This window comes from Sebastes umbrosus, chromosome 8, assembly GCF_015220745.1.
Source record: "Sebastes umbrosus isolate fSebUmb1 chromosome 8, fSebUmb1.pri, whole genome shotgun sequence".
In the NCBI taxonomy this organism is placed as follows: Eukaryota; Metazoa; Chordata; class Actinopteri; order Perciformes; family Sebastidae; genus Sebastes; species Sebastes umbrosus.
This window is the reverse complement of record NC_051276.1, coordinates 1,716,302-1,731,070: the sequence shown is the minus strand read 5'-3', so window position 1 is coordinate 1,731,070 and position 14,769 is coordinate 1,716,302. Positions and strand designations below refer to the sequence as shown.

General features: G+C 42.2%; 1 protein-coding gene across 2 annotated transcripts in view; it reads right to left on the bottom strand.

Annotated features, from left to right (window-relative positions):
* The window catches only part of efna5b (ephrin-A5b), a 113,425-nt gene that overhangs the window by 12,499 nt on the left and 86,157 nt on the right, over positions 1-14,769 (bottom strand). For both annotated transcript variants that reach the window (XM_037777259.1, XM_037777260.1), the window contains exon 2: positions 12,306-12,598. In XM_037777259.1, the coding sequence (XP_037633187.1) occupies positions 12,306-12,598 (293 nt within the window). The remainder of the gene's footprint in view (positions 1-12,305; positions 12,599-14,769) is intronic.

Genomic DNA, 14,769 nt, shown 5'->3' with positions numbered 1-14,769 from the left:
TTGAAATTACTCAACGTCCTTCACAAAATGTCCTTCCCACATTCAACCAGCAGCACACTTCTCTACCAAGACAAAAAGAGGGAATCTAATAAAAAAGATTTCAAAACTACAGATGAGCACATATTATACAAACTATCTGCATGCGTTTGTATGCCCACGCAAAATGTGCGCGTGGAAGGAGATGGAGGAGGCTATCCACTGAAGAGGCCCATTAACCAGATGCTACTACAGAGAGCACACAATAGGAGGGAATGAGGAAGCTGGGAGGAGCAGTGAAAGAGGAGGACTTGCATTCAGGCAGCCGGGGGAACATAACCCCCCCCACCACCCCCAACCCCCGGTGATAGCTGGCCTTTTGCTCTTTCCTTGCATCTTTCAACCGCCGCCAAAAGTGAACCAAAGTCATCCCTCACGCCACTTGCTCTGAGGTGACGAGGTCACAAGCAATGAGGAAAGGAGTGAGAGAAACAAGGGAAGAGGGGGGAGAGCGCACGTGAGTCGAGAGGAAAAAATTGAGTCCAAATCGATAATGCCTAATTAAACATTGCATCTAGTTTCCTCACTACTACTACTACTCATACTATTGTATATCAATGCAAGAGTGTGGGGATACAATTATTTCCCTATTATGTCAATCTACATCAAGCATCATCATTTTGTGAAAGATCACATAATGAGAATCTAACAAATTACTCGATCTTCTTGAAAATGAGAAGCGACTCGAAACCCTTGAATTTCATCAGCTCATTCACGTCTTCGCACTCAAATTACAACCAACTTGGTGATTTATTAATCTAAGGGGGAGTTGAGCTTTTTAAAGCAACCACACAATAATAAATCACTACACATAATAATGTGTCATTACTGCACTTAGTGTATCCCAGAATCATAACATTATTGTTATGGCCTGAGTATCCACCCACTGAATATATGAGAACAACTGTGTGTGTGGATGTGTGTGTACGGAGATGTGTGTATTGTAATAGAGGAAGAATTAAAAAGAATGAATAAATGAACAATAACCAATTAAACATAATGACCAATGCACTGGGTTAATAATATATGTGTTAATGGTTTTAATGGCCAAGGATAAAATGTCCTTGTCTTTGTGATAGCGAATCCTAATCAGCTCCTGAAGACGGCTGTTAGAAGCATGAATCATATTATGCTGAGAGGAACCTCGTGCCCTCTGAATCACAGTCCTCGCCTACCCTACTTTTCCTCTGATCTCTTGGCTTTTCACAGCCTTTCTGTTTCTCCTCAGACAAAGTGATGACTACTCTATTGGCGGTCAAACTCAAAGTAACTTGATTAGAGACTTTCCTCTCTTGCCTCGCCTTCTCTAGGCTGTCAACGAGTGTGCCGCGACTTAGCTCACGGTCTATTATTAGCCAAGTCTGGCCAATGGGCTAGCTCGCTGGTTGACTGTTTTCAGTTTATTTTTGAACCTCCAATGAGCTTGTCATAACCAGGCCGCTGACTGTTTATTCTCATGTTATTGGAGCCAGGGATGTTAATAATTAACCGTGTAACCATTAACTGACATTAATATTAACCGACATTAGTCGCATAACAATGCATGCTCATGGGGGATCTCTTGTTGGGCCTCTAAGTCATAGAGTACGGTCTAGACCTGCTCTATATGCAAAGCGTCTCAAGATAACTTCTGTTACGATTTGACGCTATGTAAAAAGAAATCGAATTGAATCTAATTAAAATTAAGAATTTTAACGGATTAATGCTATCGGTTAAACGGTTAAAGGAAATATTAAAAATTAATCAAAAAGCTGAGCAAAACTCAGAGGAGAGGCTTGTCACTTTAAGGAGCCCACCTTAAGAGAGTCTGAGTCAGCGTTGCAGATACAGGAAGTTGGCTCGGGTCTTATAAACTGTCCACACACTGCTACAGCTACGTTCACAGCTAGAACGCCACCAACAACCTCACACTCACACACGGCCTATCAGACACTCGCTAACGTTACGCCGCGCTGCCGGACCGTATGTGTGTGACAACGGTGAGCACGAAGCCACCAGCAACACTCCAGCTGAACATAGCACAAACCAAACAGACACGATCTGTCGGACACTCGCTAACGTTACACCGGGCAGACAGAGTAACGTTACGCCAGGCAGACAGAGTAACGTTACGCCGGGCAGACACACAGCTGACAACCTCGCAGCTAAACTAAATATAGCGGTGGAGTCTTAATGTGAAAGTGGCTGCATGTGTCCTCGACAATACACACAGCACCGTGGCTGCTAACTCTCCCTGACGGTGAACTGGAGACTCAGTTGTCTGTTGTGCTCATACACAGCAGCTGGTGCACCGTTGCATGCGACGCACAAATCTTGTCGGTTAACAGTTAATAATCGGTTAACGAGGGTCGATTATCGGTTAAAAAAGAAATTCAAAATTAGCATCCCTACTCACTTCCCATGTACACACACTCTACGCACTGGCTCTGCTCCAAATGAGCTACGCTACTCTTACAACAGCTGGCTCTAGAGACGGCCATTTGCGTTTTCGCGTCGGCCATCGTAGTTCTTCTACACGCTCAGCACACAGGAGAGGCTTCAGTTGGTTGCAGTCTGCAACCTCAATTCAAAATAAAGACGTGTCTTACTAATGAGTTAGGCCACCACGTGCTGCAAGGTTTATTGCAGCTTAACTTAATTCTACAAATTTTGTGAACCCTACTAGAGGGATGGAAAAACATTCCTCCAAATGATATTCCCTCATTTGTTTTTTTTGATAATTATGAAGAGTGCTGTTGAACTAGGGATGCTCATTTTGAAAAATGTTCTTAACCAATAACTGACCCTCGTTAACTGATTATTAACCGTTAACCGACAAGTTTTGTGGATGGTGCCAGCTGCAGTGTATGAGCACAAGAGACAACTGAGAACCCAGTTCACCGTCCGGGAGCGTTAACTTAGCAGCCACCATCTTTTGGCTGGAAGACCACATGATTCCTATCATTTTCATACACCAACAATCCACGCATTGCCCCTTGTGCACTGTATGGAAGCACCTGCATTTGTTTTGCTTCATTCAGGGTTTTCCTTTAATTTGTCAATGGTCTGTGCGTTTCCAGCGTGCAATCTGAAGGGCAAAATCTGGTTCAGAAGAGCCGCAGGGGAGGGTTAGTTTGGTAGTGCTGTCCTAAAATCCAAAGAGAGAGATGGGATGAAAAGGGGAGACAAGTAATGATGTAGTAACCAGGGCAGGCAGAGGTGGTGGAATGTCTATTCATCTATCAGGATTATAATAATGCATTCCAGACTGTGTGCATCTGTGTGGCTTTTATGTAGGTCTGTTCATGCATGTGTATGCATATTGTACATAAGTGCATGTGTATCCATGCGAGTGTGTGTGTGTGTGTGTGGCTTTCTGTCCCATTACTCCATGTTGTCGGATCATTTCTGGATCCTGATGACAGGGTTGATTTCTCATGTGAATGAATGAAAGGGCTGAGTTATGATGGTGTCCATATGCATGTTCCCTCCCTGTACCACAAATGGAGCAGCACCGGCTCTTTATCATTATTAGCAGACCTCCCAGAGCTCCAACAAAATACAGACTGCATACACCGTCCCCTGCCTCTATTTCATTTGTCTATTAATGCCATTTTCCTGCTGCTGCTGCCGCCTGCTCTATGATATCTACTCCTTTCTCCTCTCGAGAGCAGCTTGAAGGAGCATGGTGCATCACAGGACTTAATGATCAATTAGACGACAGCTATGGTCCATGTCTCGGAGAATCTGTTTGAGCTTTGTGTGTACATGTAGCAGTCCAGTAAAGTTGAAAAAGACCTTATGAGATGTTGTGGAAAAAGCCTTATGAATATCAATTCTCGCATGGTATTTATGATCAATCTTAGTCTTGTGTTGCATTTTGCATATTGGCCTGTGGCCATCCACAGAGTGATTTTCAACAATTTAGATTTTTTCATTTTGTAATCCAACATGGGTAGAATCATCGCCGACCTCTGTGTTTTGTTGGCCATTTAGCAAGTGTTCCTTTGATATCAGCCACAGACTCTCCTAAGGCCTCTGTGTTCCTGTAATATCCTTCTTTCTCGCAGTGTCAAACCCAGAAATATCTATATAATAACTCCATCCACAAGTGAGACGCAAAAGTGTTATTGATTGTGTTTTCCTGCGAGAAGCAGCACCAGCCCGTGTAGGTGAACAAGTCAGACAGCAAGAAAACGACATCTGTTCTGCCGACAATCTGCCACTGCATGATCACACCAAGTGGTTTCCTATTTGCCACACATCTTACACGCCTAGAAACGCCATAACTCGGCTCACTCGTCTCTTGCAGCGAGCTGCCGCTGATATTGGATTGCTGCCCTTTTCAGATTAAAATCACTCAAATACGAGATTGCGGATTGTGTCCATATTAGACAGACGTGCTTGCATCAGCATTCTGGGAGATGGGTTTCACTTAAACCATGAATGCACTGTGAACTCTGACCTGAGAAGTGCTCCGACTGTCCGCTTATACCTTCCGTCTGTCCCAGAGGCAGACTCTTCGGAGCTGTGACTCACTCACTGCTACAGTACAATAATACATTTTGCAGAATTGCTTGAATATGTGGCCATCATTACATTACCGGAGTCTGGTACATTTTACAACTTTAATGTATTTCCTCTGTTAATTATTTCTTTCTCATCTATGTCTTGTGTTCAACTGTAGAGAAAACACAGCTGGGTGTTGTCTCCACAAAGATCAGGCTCCTGACTGACTCCAGCTATCGTCTCGTCTTCAATTACCTGCCAGAGAGAGGAGGCTGACACTAACAAAAATGAAGAATTATGACCTCCATTTGAGTAAATTCCCTCCGTCCTGCTAGCGTTGATTAAGCTGTTTCTGTTGTTGAAGCAGATGACAGCAGAACCCTGTCTCCTCTCTTTAATTTTATCAGAGATGCAACAAATCAACCCTCGACCCGCATCGAACTCATAGGGCGAAAACACCATTAACGGGCATTTTCTCCGCTGGAATATGATTTGACAGCTTAATTTTCATCTACAAACAAGAACGCAAATCAATCACGTCACCGAGGGCAGATTTTTCATCCCCCATTCCCTCAGGTCATTTAGCTACAGAAAGTTATTAGAGATGAGGCAAAGATTAATATTCTGATACTGTGTACATGAGCACTGTTTATATATAAGGTCTCTGCTGTTCTGTGTGTGGTTAAACGTTGGTTACTCTAAATGAATACATGAGTTAAAGGTCCCATATTGTAAAAAGTGAGATTTTCATGTCTTTTATATTATAAAGCAGGTTTAAGTGCTTATAAATACTGTGAACGTATCGAAGCGATCAATATATGGAGAAATACACACAGCCCGTATTCAGAAATTGTGCGTTTGAAACAAGCCGTTAGGATTTCTGTCCATTTGTGATGTCACAAATATACAATATTTAGACCATTACACGGTTCTGAACATAAACATTCTAAATGTGTCTCAGTTTATTCCTGGTTGCAGTGTATGTTAATGATATCAGCTGACAGGAAGTAAACATGGACCCAAACTGTTGCCTAGCAACGCAATTCTGTTGTGATTCCGTTGCAATTCTGTTGAAATGCACTAAAACGGAGCGTTTCAGACAGAGGGTAAATACAGGTATATTCAGGCTGACAGTATGAGGAAAATAAAGTTTTTTTTAACATTACAGCATTCTAGTAGAAACACAACATACAAATATGAACCTGAAAATGAGCACGATATGGGACCTTTAAATCAGTGACATATTGATTGTGAATAAATATTCTGTTTTTATTAAGAATGTACTTCTACAGCAGTGCTATAACACCGAAGAAATTATGCATTTCATGGATTCCCATAGATGATATACTGTTATTATGTCTCAAGTGCATGAGCCCATTCGCAATTAACTACTGCTAACCTCTGGCTCATGTGCTCATGGATAGTGGCCTCTGCCTCTGGACACACTGACATTTCTGTTTAGTGCAGGTGAGCAGTATGGCCAGCTTGAGCGGGTAATGATGCATACGATTTTCTCTGTTAGCTACGCTACACCACGCATTCACACGATGGAGGTAAATGGGCTACAAGGGCAAAGACTGACTATTGGGTGTTGTGCTGAACTGCAGATTATCATCATACCTTATACTGTACAGTAGAAATGCCTTTGCTATGTTGAAGCTAGTAGTTGTAGGCACTGTTTGTGCTGTAATGTCCACATTAATTGAGTTTAAATATTGACTTACTGTAATCAGTCACTAATTACTTCATTATTTAGACACTTGGCCTTGGGTACTTAAACATTTCTATGCACAGTAGGAGATGATAAGATGAATATTTAATGATGAAAAAAAGTGTAAATTCAGGTTGTGCACTAGAGCAGGCAAGGCAATAAAGGACATTTGACTCCCCCACTTTGTAGGCCCTAAAGAGTATTAAACTAAAATATTCTCATTTCAATTCATTCAAAAGTGATATCTTCACTTCTATAAGCCTCGCCGCTCAAGTGTAAGTGCAAGGCTTATTTCAAGTGATGACAATTTCAAGCAGGAGACATCATGAGCATTATGTTGACTCTACTGTTTGCTCAAGTCACATCACAACCATTAAGAGTTGACAACTGCCCAACAGTATCTTTGCTACAGAAATAACATGCATGCAATCATGTCAGGTTTATTGTTCCTGGACACAGACACTGTTTTCTGTCTCGGGTCTGGCTGAATATTGTAAGCTCTGACCGAGGTAACCCAATATGTTGACATACCTATCCGGGGCCAAAATGTGAGCGAATATTGAAATTCAACAGGTAGCGGGGAAATTGACTCAAGTGGGATGGCCATGTTGCTCTGTTTCTGCTGGATTATGGAAGCGATGCTATGAAATGTTTTGTTAACATGTAAGTCAAAAGAACTTAAAGCTGCAGTAGGCAGTATATTTTTGGCATCATTGGGCGAAAATTCAATAATAACCTTTCAGTATATTGTAATTCAAGTGTTCTGAGAGAAAACTAGACTTCTGCTCCTCCTCATGGCTCTGCTTTCAGGCTTTAGAACATCTAGCCCGTGACGGGAGAATTTGAACAATCACAGGTCATTTCAGAGAGAGAGCGTTCCTATTGGCTGTGCTCCGGCTGGTGGGCGGTGCTTGGCATTTCCTCAACTGATCTCAACATGGCTGCATGATCTCAAACTTTCTCATTTTACAGCCAAACATTACACTTTAAAATGATTCTGAGAACATCTGAGGAGAGAAATAGGCATTACATTAACATAATATTGATTCATATTTGATCAGCGCTGCCTAGCTTGACCGTTTCATCGGAGTTTGCGAGTGATTGACAGCCGGCTCTCGTAGACGGTCTGTGTAATCCTGCAGATGCCATAAGGAGCACTGGAAGATACAGAGGCACATGACTTTTTTCAGATTACCTGTCTCATGCACTACTGTCAGGATATAGTGAACGTTTGATAAAAATATTTTTTTTTTATAATATTTACTACATTTCTACCCGCTGATGCTTTAATAAGAGGATAAATGGAAATGCTATTTTCACCATCTAATTCAATGGAGTTATTGTGAGAGTGGAGGAATACCCATAAAACAAACTACAGGAAAAAGCAGTTGGACCTAGTTTGGTGTTGTTAAGTATGGGCATGTAAGCATACAGTACACTAGGGAAATAGAACTTGAAAAATCTGCCTGAAAAGTTGACACCATCTCAAATGACCAGATGTTGCAAACAGACCTGCTTCTGGTTCACTGTGGCATTCAGTTTTGCTCTTTTAAAATGATTCAAGATACAAGATTAGAGCTAATCAAGCCTGAGCAAGTGTTTTTAATTTATTTTTTCGCCACCCTGAATATTTATAATAATAATAATATGTTAAGCTAAAATGTAATCCCTGAGATAATAATCAATACTCTTTTGAAAAACTCCCTGTTTTGATTTAATTTTGCAGCCTGTTTACTTATTCCTCAGTTAGAAAGTTGTATTTATCACTGAATTAAAGGAGAATAAAAATGATGTAACCCAATGCAAGCTGAAAGGTCTTGCATGCTTCTACTGCCAGGGCATGAGGAAGACTCCCCCAGGTGATGATGATGATGATGATGATGGTAGCAACAGATGTTGCTGATAAATTGGCAGGTGTAGTAATGTAACTACCTCTCTCCCTCTCTTTATCTTCCTCCTTCAGCTCTACATTCTGTCCACTAAAGACACTGTCTAATCCATCAGCAGACCGTCTTCCCTGCTACGTACGGACAGGCCGGACACAATGGCGGTGGGAAATCACATGTCAGACGACTTCATGCTAGATGACTTTAATATCCGCCACAGTAGCCAGAGAGGCTATACGCTAGAATCATTCAATAGCCAATGAAGCCGCGGGCCACTAAACCAATATGGCGTGCTACAGCAGAATGGATGTGTTCCATGGAAGCCCTGTCGGTCGCAGTGTAATTTAATCCAGCCCTTAGGACAAGCATCTCTCAACAGAAATGGAAAAAATATATATATGTTAGAAATAGAGACTTGAGGGAGTGGATGAATTGCGTAACCCTTCCCTAACCCCCATCTACGTCCCCCAACTTCCATTTTTCCCTTGTTTCATTTAGTATGACTGTCAATGCAAATTGGCTATAAAAGCAAAGGCAAATCTGGTTACTTTTAAACAGACAAATGGCCAAACACCTGGTTGTTGAAAGGCTTCTGGAAAAGATCTCAGGCTATTTGTTTTGTGGACAAGCTTGAGAGAGAAATCACCTATTCACCATGGAAACAACGGCAAACGTTAGGGAGGCACGCTGTTGTTGTTTTTAGTCCAGTCTTTAAAGTGTAACGGAGCAGCGAGAGGGAGAGCGAAACACGTGAAACGAATACAGGACAGAAGTCTTGGCTGGCTGTCAGGTTAACTGCTTCATAAAAAAGGTGCCAATTTAGAAAACAGATCTCAGCGTGTAGAGATCGTCTCAGCGACGCTCCCGACTCTTTCCACACTGTCTCTGAGAGAAGAAGAAAACACAAAGATGCGGGGGGTTTGACAGCCATCTAGAGCTGCGTTAAAACCACAGGCCAAACTTTACAGATAAACAGTATAGCATAACCAGCAGCGTTTAGCAGGAGAGTGTTAACTGTCAAACACTGACACCCCCTCGCTGAGAAGGAATTCATATAGTTTTTCCAATACATTGGCCCACAAAGTGTCTTTAAACTTCCCTTCAACAGCTGAAGCAATAATGTATTACACTGCATGATACTGCACTAATGCCACCGATATGAGAACATAACCATGCTTCCCATTTAGTAATATCAGCGTATACGGCCCTGTGACCAGGGTCTGAAATCATCACCCGCAACTTTGGCAGGCAGGGAATACGCTGGGGATGGGAATAGAGAACCGTAGTTGTCCGATTCCTCGGCATCTCATGCCTCAGTGACTATCGATTCCTCTTATCGATGCTTTCCGTCAGTTACGCTGCACAATGATGCATACTCACGCTGTATCATGTTTCAGTTTGTTTTGGACCGGAGACACGGCAGAGAGAAAAAAAAGCGCTCAACAGCATGGCAATACTAAACCTGAGGGGGTGCATCCTATTTTTCCCTGATAATGCGACAGTGTGAACAACAAATCTGTATTAAAATCAACAGGATGAGAGTTAATAACGTGACCTGTTAGCAGCCGTTAGCAGCACCGTCCTGATTGGTTAATAGCGGAGATACTAACGTTAACGGAGGTGACATTCAGTTATTATTATGTGTTCAAAGTCTGCTCAGGAAAAAGGACGATTGGGCGCAGGTAAATTACAACGTTATCATGATGTGTTCAAATGTAATCTCGTAAAATTAAGGTTTTGGCGAGAAACTTGAATAAATCCAGTTGTTTGAAGGAGATGTTTTCACAGCAATATAAAATAGATATTAAAGAGAGAATTATGACCTGTTTAACTTCCTAACAACTTTCCAAGATTTTTTTGAATCAAAGCAAATATTTAAATATTCATAATCATTTGAATAGTGTGTTTTTATGACAATAACAAAGTACAGTACAGTACTGTGTACAGTACCCTCCCTCCACGGTGTAATTTGAACACTGTAATTTACCGTGTATATAATGTTTTTTATGTAAAATATGTCGAACATTGAATGACTTCAGATCTAAAATCTTGTTCCTTCATTTAGCGCAGAGATTTCAAAAGTGGCAGATAACATTTCTGAGTGGCAGACTACTCGTCTGCCACAGTGGCAGGAAGTGAAAAAAGTTCATTTCAAACCCTGCCTGTGACAAATGTGTTTTGAGCGAGTGGCGGCGACTGCGCCCACCGACAGTAACTCCTCCGTATAGTCGGTGGTGGGAGGACCAACTCTGCTCAATTCCACTCTCTCACCTTGCTTTGATAAAGCCTCATTTCCCAGGGGCTTCAACTTCAGATGAACTCAGTTAGGCTCGGTTTCTATGCCAAGAAGTAGACAAGTTAACATCCAACGCGAGCTGAATAAGAGCATAATAACATAATGCAGAGAGGAGGGCACTCCTTTTTGAGGGATACAGTATTGTGCAGCAGTGAGGGAAGTGAGGTATAACTTTCAAACTGTCTCAATTTAACTCCCCCGTGAATTCCATTGCCATTTTAGGGAAGAGTTCTCCACGAGCGATGAGAGCAGCGTGAAAAGCTCGGCTGAAAGCACAGCATGAAAGCGTCTACGAGGATCACTGTAATGCCACTCTCAAAGCTCTGTGGTGAAGTTGTGAAAACATGGGTTAGGAGTAATGTGTGTGTGTCTCTATCTCTCTTGCTCTGCTGTTGTAAAGGAAAAACATGAGGTCAGGAAAGGGCCATCTAGGTCTGTAATCCATGTCAAGTTAGATTATTTGGCATCGTATTTTTCTGTGAATGCATTTGGGGTTTTGTGCAATTCTTGGAAACATATCACACACATACTTCTAATATTGATATGAAAATAATATTGAGATCAGCTCATAGACTGTATATATGAAGTGGACATAGTCACCGTGACGTCACGCATTGGTTTGTGGACTGCTGTTTTGAAGCCTTGAGCTCAGCATTTGGCTGTCGCCATCATAGTTTTTTGCAACCAGAAGTGACATGAGAGGGTGGAGCTAAGTACAACCGAACGCTGAATTAAACATTTTTAGGCGACCAAAAAGGTTAGAATTAACTTTCATGAATTGAAAACACACTGTGAAAGGGGCAACTCCCAGACCGGACGACGGCGTGGTAGCAACCTGTCAATCACAAGGTAGCCGCGCCCTAAACCATCCCCTGTCTATTTGACTCTAAATAGGACCATAATTTACTAAATGAACATCATGCTGTATTCAAAAAGACTTGAAACTAGCGATTGAGACCATAAACTCATGTTTACAATGTTTACTGAGGTAATAAATCAAGTGTGAAGTAGAGATGTGACGGTGAGGAAGTTTTCCCATCGGTTAATAAACTTGTGAGAACACCGGTGATACCGGTTACCCCGGATATTTTACAAGTAAAGATGACGCTCAATGTGTGTAGAGCGCTTACTTTGATCTTTAACGTCAGGTGTCTGTGTGTCTGACCTCCCCGGTAGAACTTTCCCTGCAGGGCCGCAGGTTTCCACCCGGTGCTGCTCACACCGTCTGTGACCGCTGCGTCCTCCTCGCGGCGATGACCTCATTAACGTTATGGTTCCCTTATAGCATTGGGTTTGAATCTGAAATATTGCCAACTAGGCGCTTTTGTTTTTCGTTTCGACACTTCTCTTTCAGTTTGTAGCGTTTGTACCGACCATGTATAAATAACATGGCGCTGATACGCGAAAATTAACTAAATGGGTTTTATTTCTGTAAAATAAGCTAAATGATGTTGGGGGGGGGGGGGGGCGGTGGGTCCGTAATGTAATTGGAGTGTGCCAAGCCACCGTGTAACACCAGTAACACTGATTACCACGGCAAGTGAGAATTAGGCTTATTTTCTCATAGACTTCTATACAATCAGACTTCTTTTTGCAACCAGAGGAGTCGCCCCCTGCTGGCTGTTTGCAAGAATGCAAGTTTATTGCACTTCCTCATTGGTTTCGTTTTTCAGACCTGGAGGTTGCCCACTGGACTAGTTTCATCAGTATCACTGCAGCTCCTTGATATGTTACTACCGTTACTGCAATCTGTTGTATCTACAGACGGGTGATACATTAAAGGAAAAGCCCAAATAAATGAGACGAGGCCCAACACCTTACTAAGACATTTTCCTGTAATTTTTCACCCATCTGTATGTATGGTGTGCAAAAAGCAATGATGACTCACATATGTAGTAGTACTCTCTGCCCGGTCTGAACTCGAAGCCCAAGGAGAAAGGAGTGAATAGCTGGAACTTCTCTGAAAACTTGAGCGGCCCGTTCGGGGAGTGCGGCCTGTTGCACTCCCAGCGTTTGAAGCCCTTGGCAGTGTGGTCGCACGTGCTGTAGCCGTCGTAGTTGACCATGTAGAGGACGTAGCGCTCCGTCCTCTCCTCAGGCACCGTGTCTTCATAGTGAGGACAGTAGACATCCAGGTAGTCGTTTATGCACACGTCAATGTGGTAGTCTCCACGATGGAACCTGGTTGGAAAAAAGAAGAGAGGGGGAGACAGGAAAAGGTTAACTTTTTGGAATTGATACGTTATTTAGACAAATGTTATAATCTAAAAGGTCCCATATTGTAAAAAGTAAGATTTTCATTTTTTTTATATTATAAAGCAGGTTTAAGTGCTATATAAATACTATGAAAGTATCGAAGCACTCAATATACGGAGAAATACACACAGCCTGTATTCAGAAATTGTGCATTTGAAACAAGCCGTTAGGATTTCTGTCCATTTGTGATGTCACAAATATACAATATTTAGACCATTACACGGTTTTAAACGTAAACACTCTAAATGTGTCCCAGTTTATTCCTGGTTGTAGTGTATGTGAACGACATCAGCTGACAGGAAGTAAACATGGACCGAAACTGTTGCCAGGCAACGCAATTCCGTTGCAATTCCGTTGAAATGCACTAAAACGGAGCATTTCAGACAGAGGGTAAATACAGGTATGTTCAAGCAGACAGTATGAGGAAAATAAAGTTTTTTTGAACATTACAGCATGTAAACATGTTCTAGTAGAAACACAAAATGCAAGTATGAACCTGAAAATGAGCACGATATGGGACCTTTAATGCAGTGTGAATCTGTGTGTTTATGCATCAACATTGCTTCAATTATCACAGATAAAAAGGCTGTTTGAATTCAGCACAAATGCAGAGAATGCAGGCTTGATCTCTCAGTACTCTTTCAATGCTGTGTGGAAATTTACAAGCAGCAGCGCTCTCATCTTCTGGCTTCAATAAATTTGGGTGGGCTGGTTTGTCTATAAATCTATCATTGCAGCAGATATTTACTCACACATACACACATCTGCCTTCCCAATGATAGCAAAGTCAAGTATCCAAGTCTGAGAAAATATGCTTACAAGAAAACAGTTTTAGGTCTCTTAATTAAAAAAAAGACACATTTTCTTGAGGATCTTTTTCACAAAGAGAAAAAACAACAACATACAGACAGACAACCAAAATGATCACGGGGGATACAGGAGGGTTCAGACAGTAAATGTCATGATAGGAAAAATACAGAGCCTGGCTGTCCCTGAGGGCTGTGCGGTGAGGCATCTTTACAACTGCAATGATCTAGAACAGGCCACACAGGGTCAGAGGGCTTCAATACATACAGGCAGATTCATCAAAAGGCCACACACTGTCACAGGCTTCACACCCACACCCGACCACACACACACACACACACACACAACCACAATTTCCTCTCTGCTGCCCACAAAATAGGTCTCTCACCTTCGGAATTTTCACAGCAACCAAAATTAGACAGCAATTCCTGTGTTGTGAGTTTCTGACTGGGTCTGGATTGTGTGACCCCTAACCTCGGGATCATAGGGGGCCTCACAGAGAAAACATTGAACACCTGTAAACTTGCTAGGGATGCCCTCAATTTAGCACACACACTTGAAGCGTTTTTAAGAGTGACGATGTCAATCACGCACACACACACAGCTGGTGTCACTGACTCATTTCACCCAGAAGCCAGGTGGTGGTGTGAGTTCATAATTGAGATCCAGTCTTTAGTGCTGTAAGAGCACAACCTGACCAGAGTTTTGACAAAACTTTTAATTGAAAACTTCCACTGCTGTCTATAAGAAGGGCTCCTCAATCTCCAGAACGCAACAAGGGGAAGAGCGTATAACAGGCTAAAATAATTTCATCCTGAGGACTCTGGAGCCTCAGGATTAACATACTGGAGCATCGTGACCTCTTTCTCTCGCCATGCAGTCTGTTGCGTTTGTGCAGTCGCATGGCTCAGGTTGGCATTCGCGGCACCCGGAAGTTGTAGGGCAGTTGTTTACAATCTATCTTTAATTGTGTCACCCTGATTGTCCATAGTGTAATTTTACTATGTTGGTCTATTCTGTACACACGACATCTACTGCATGTCTGTCCGTCCTGTAAGACGGATCCCTCCTCTGTTGCTCTTCCTGATGGTTTCTTCCATTTCTATGGCACTGCGCCGGTGACAGCCATGGCTGGAGGCATTATGTTTTCTGGTTGTCCATCCCATTCTTGTGAACACAATATCTCAGGATTGCCTTGAGGGAATTTCTTAGAATTTGTAACAAAAATCGTCTTGGACTGATTCCATTTTGGTGGTCAAAGGTCAAACAGTGACCTCACAGAACACATA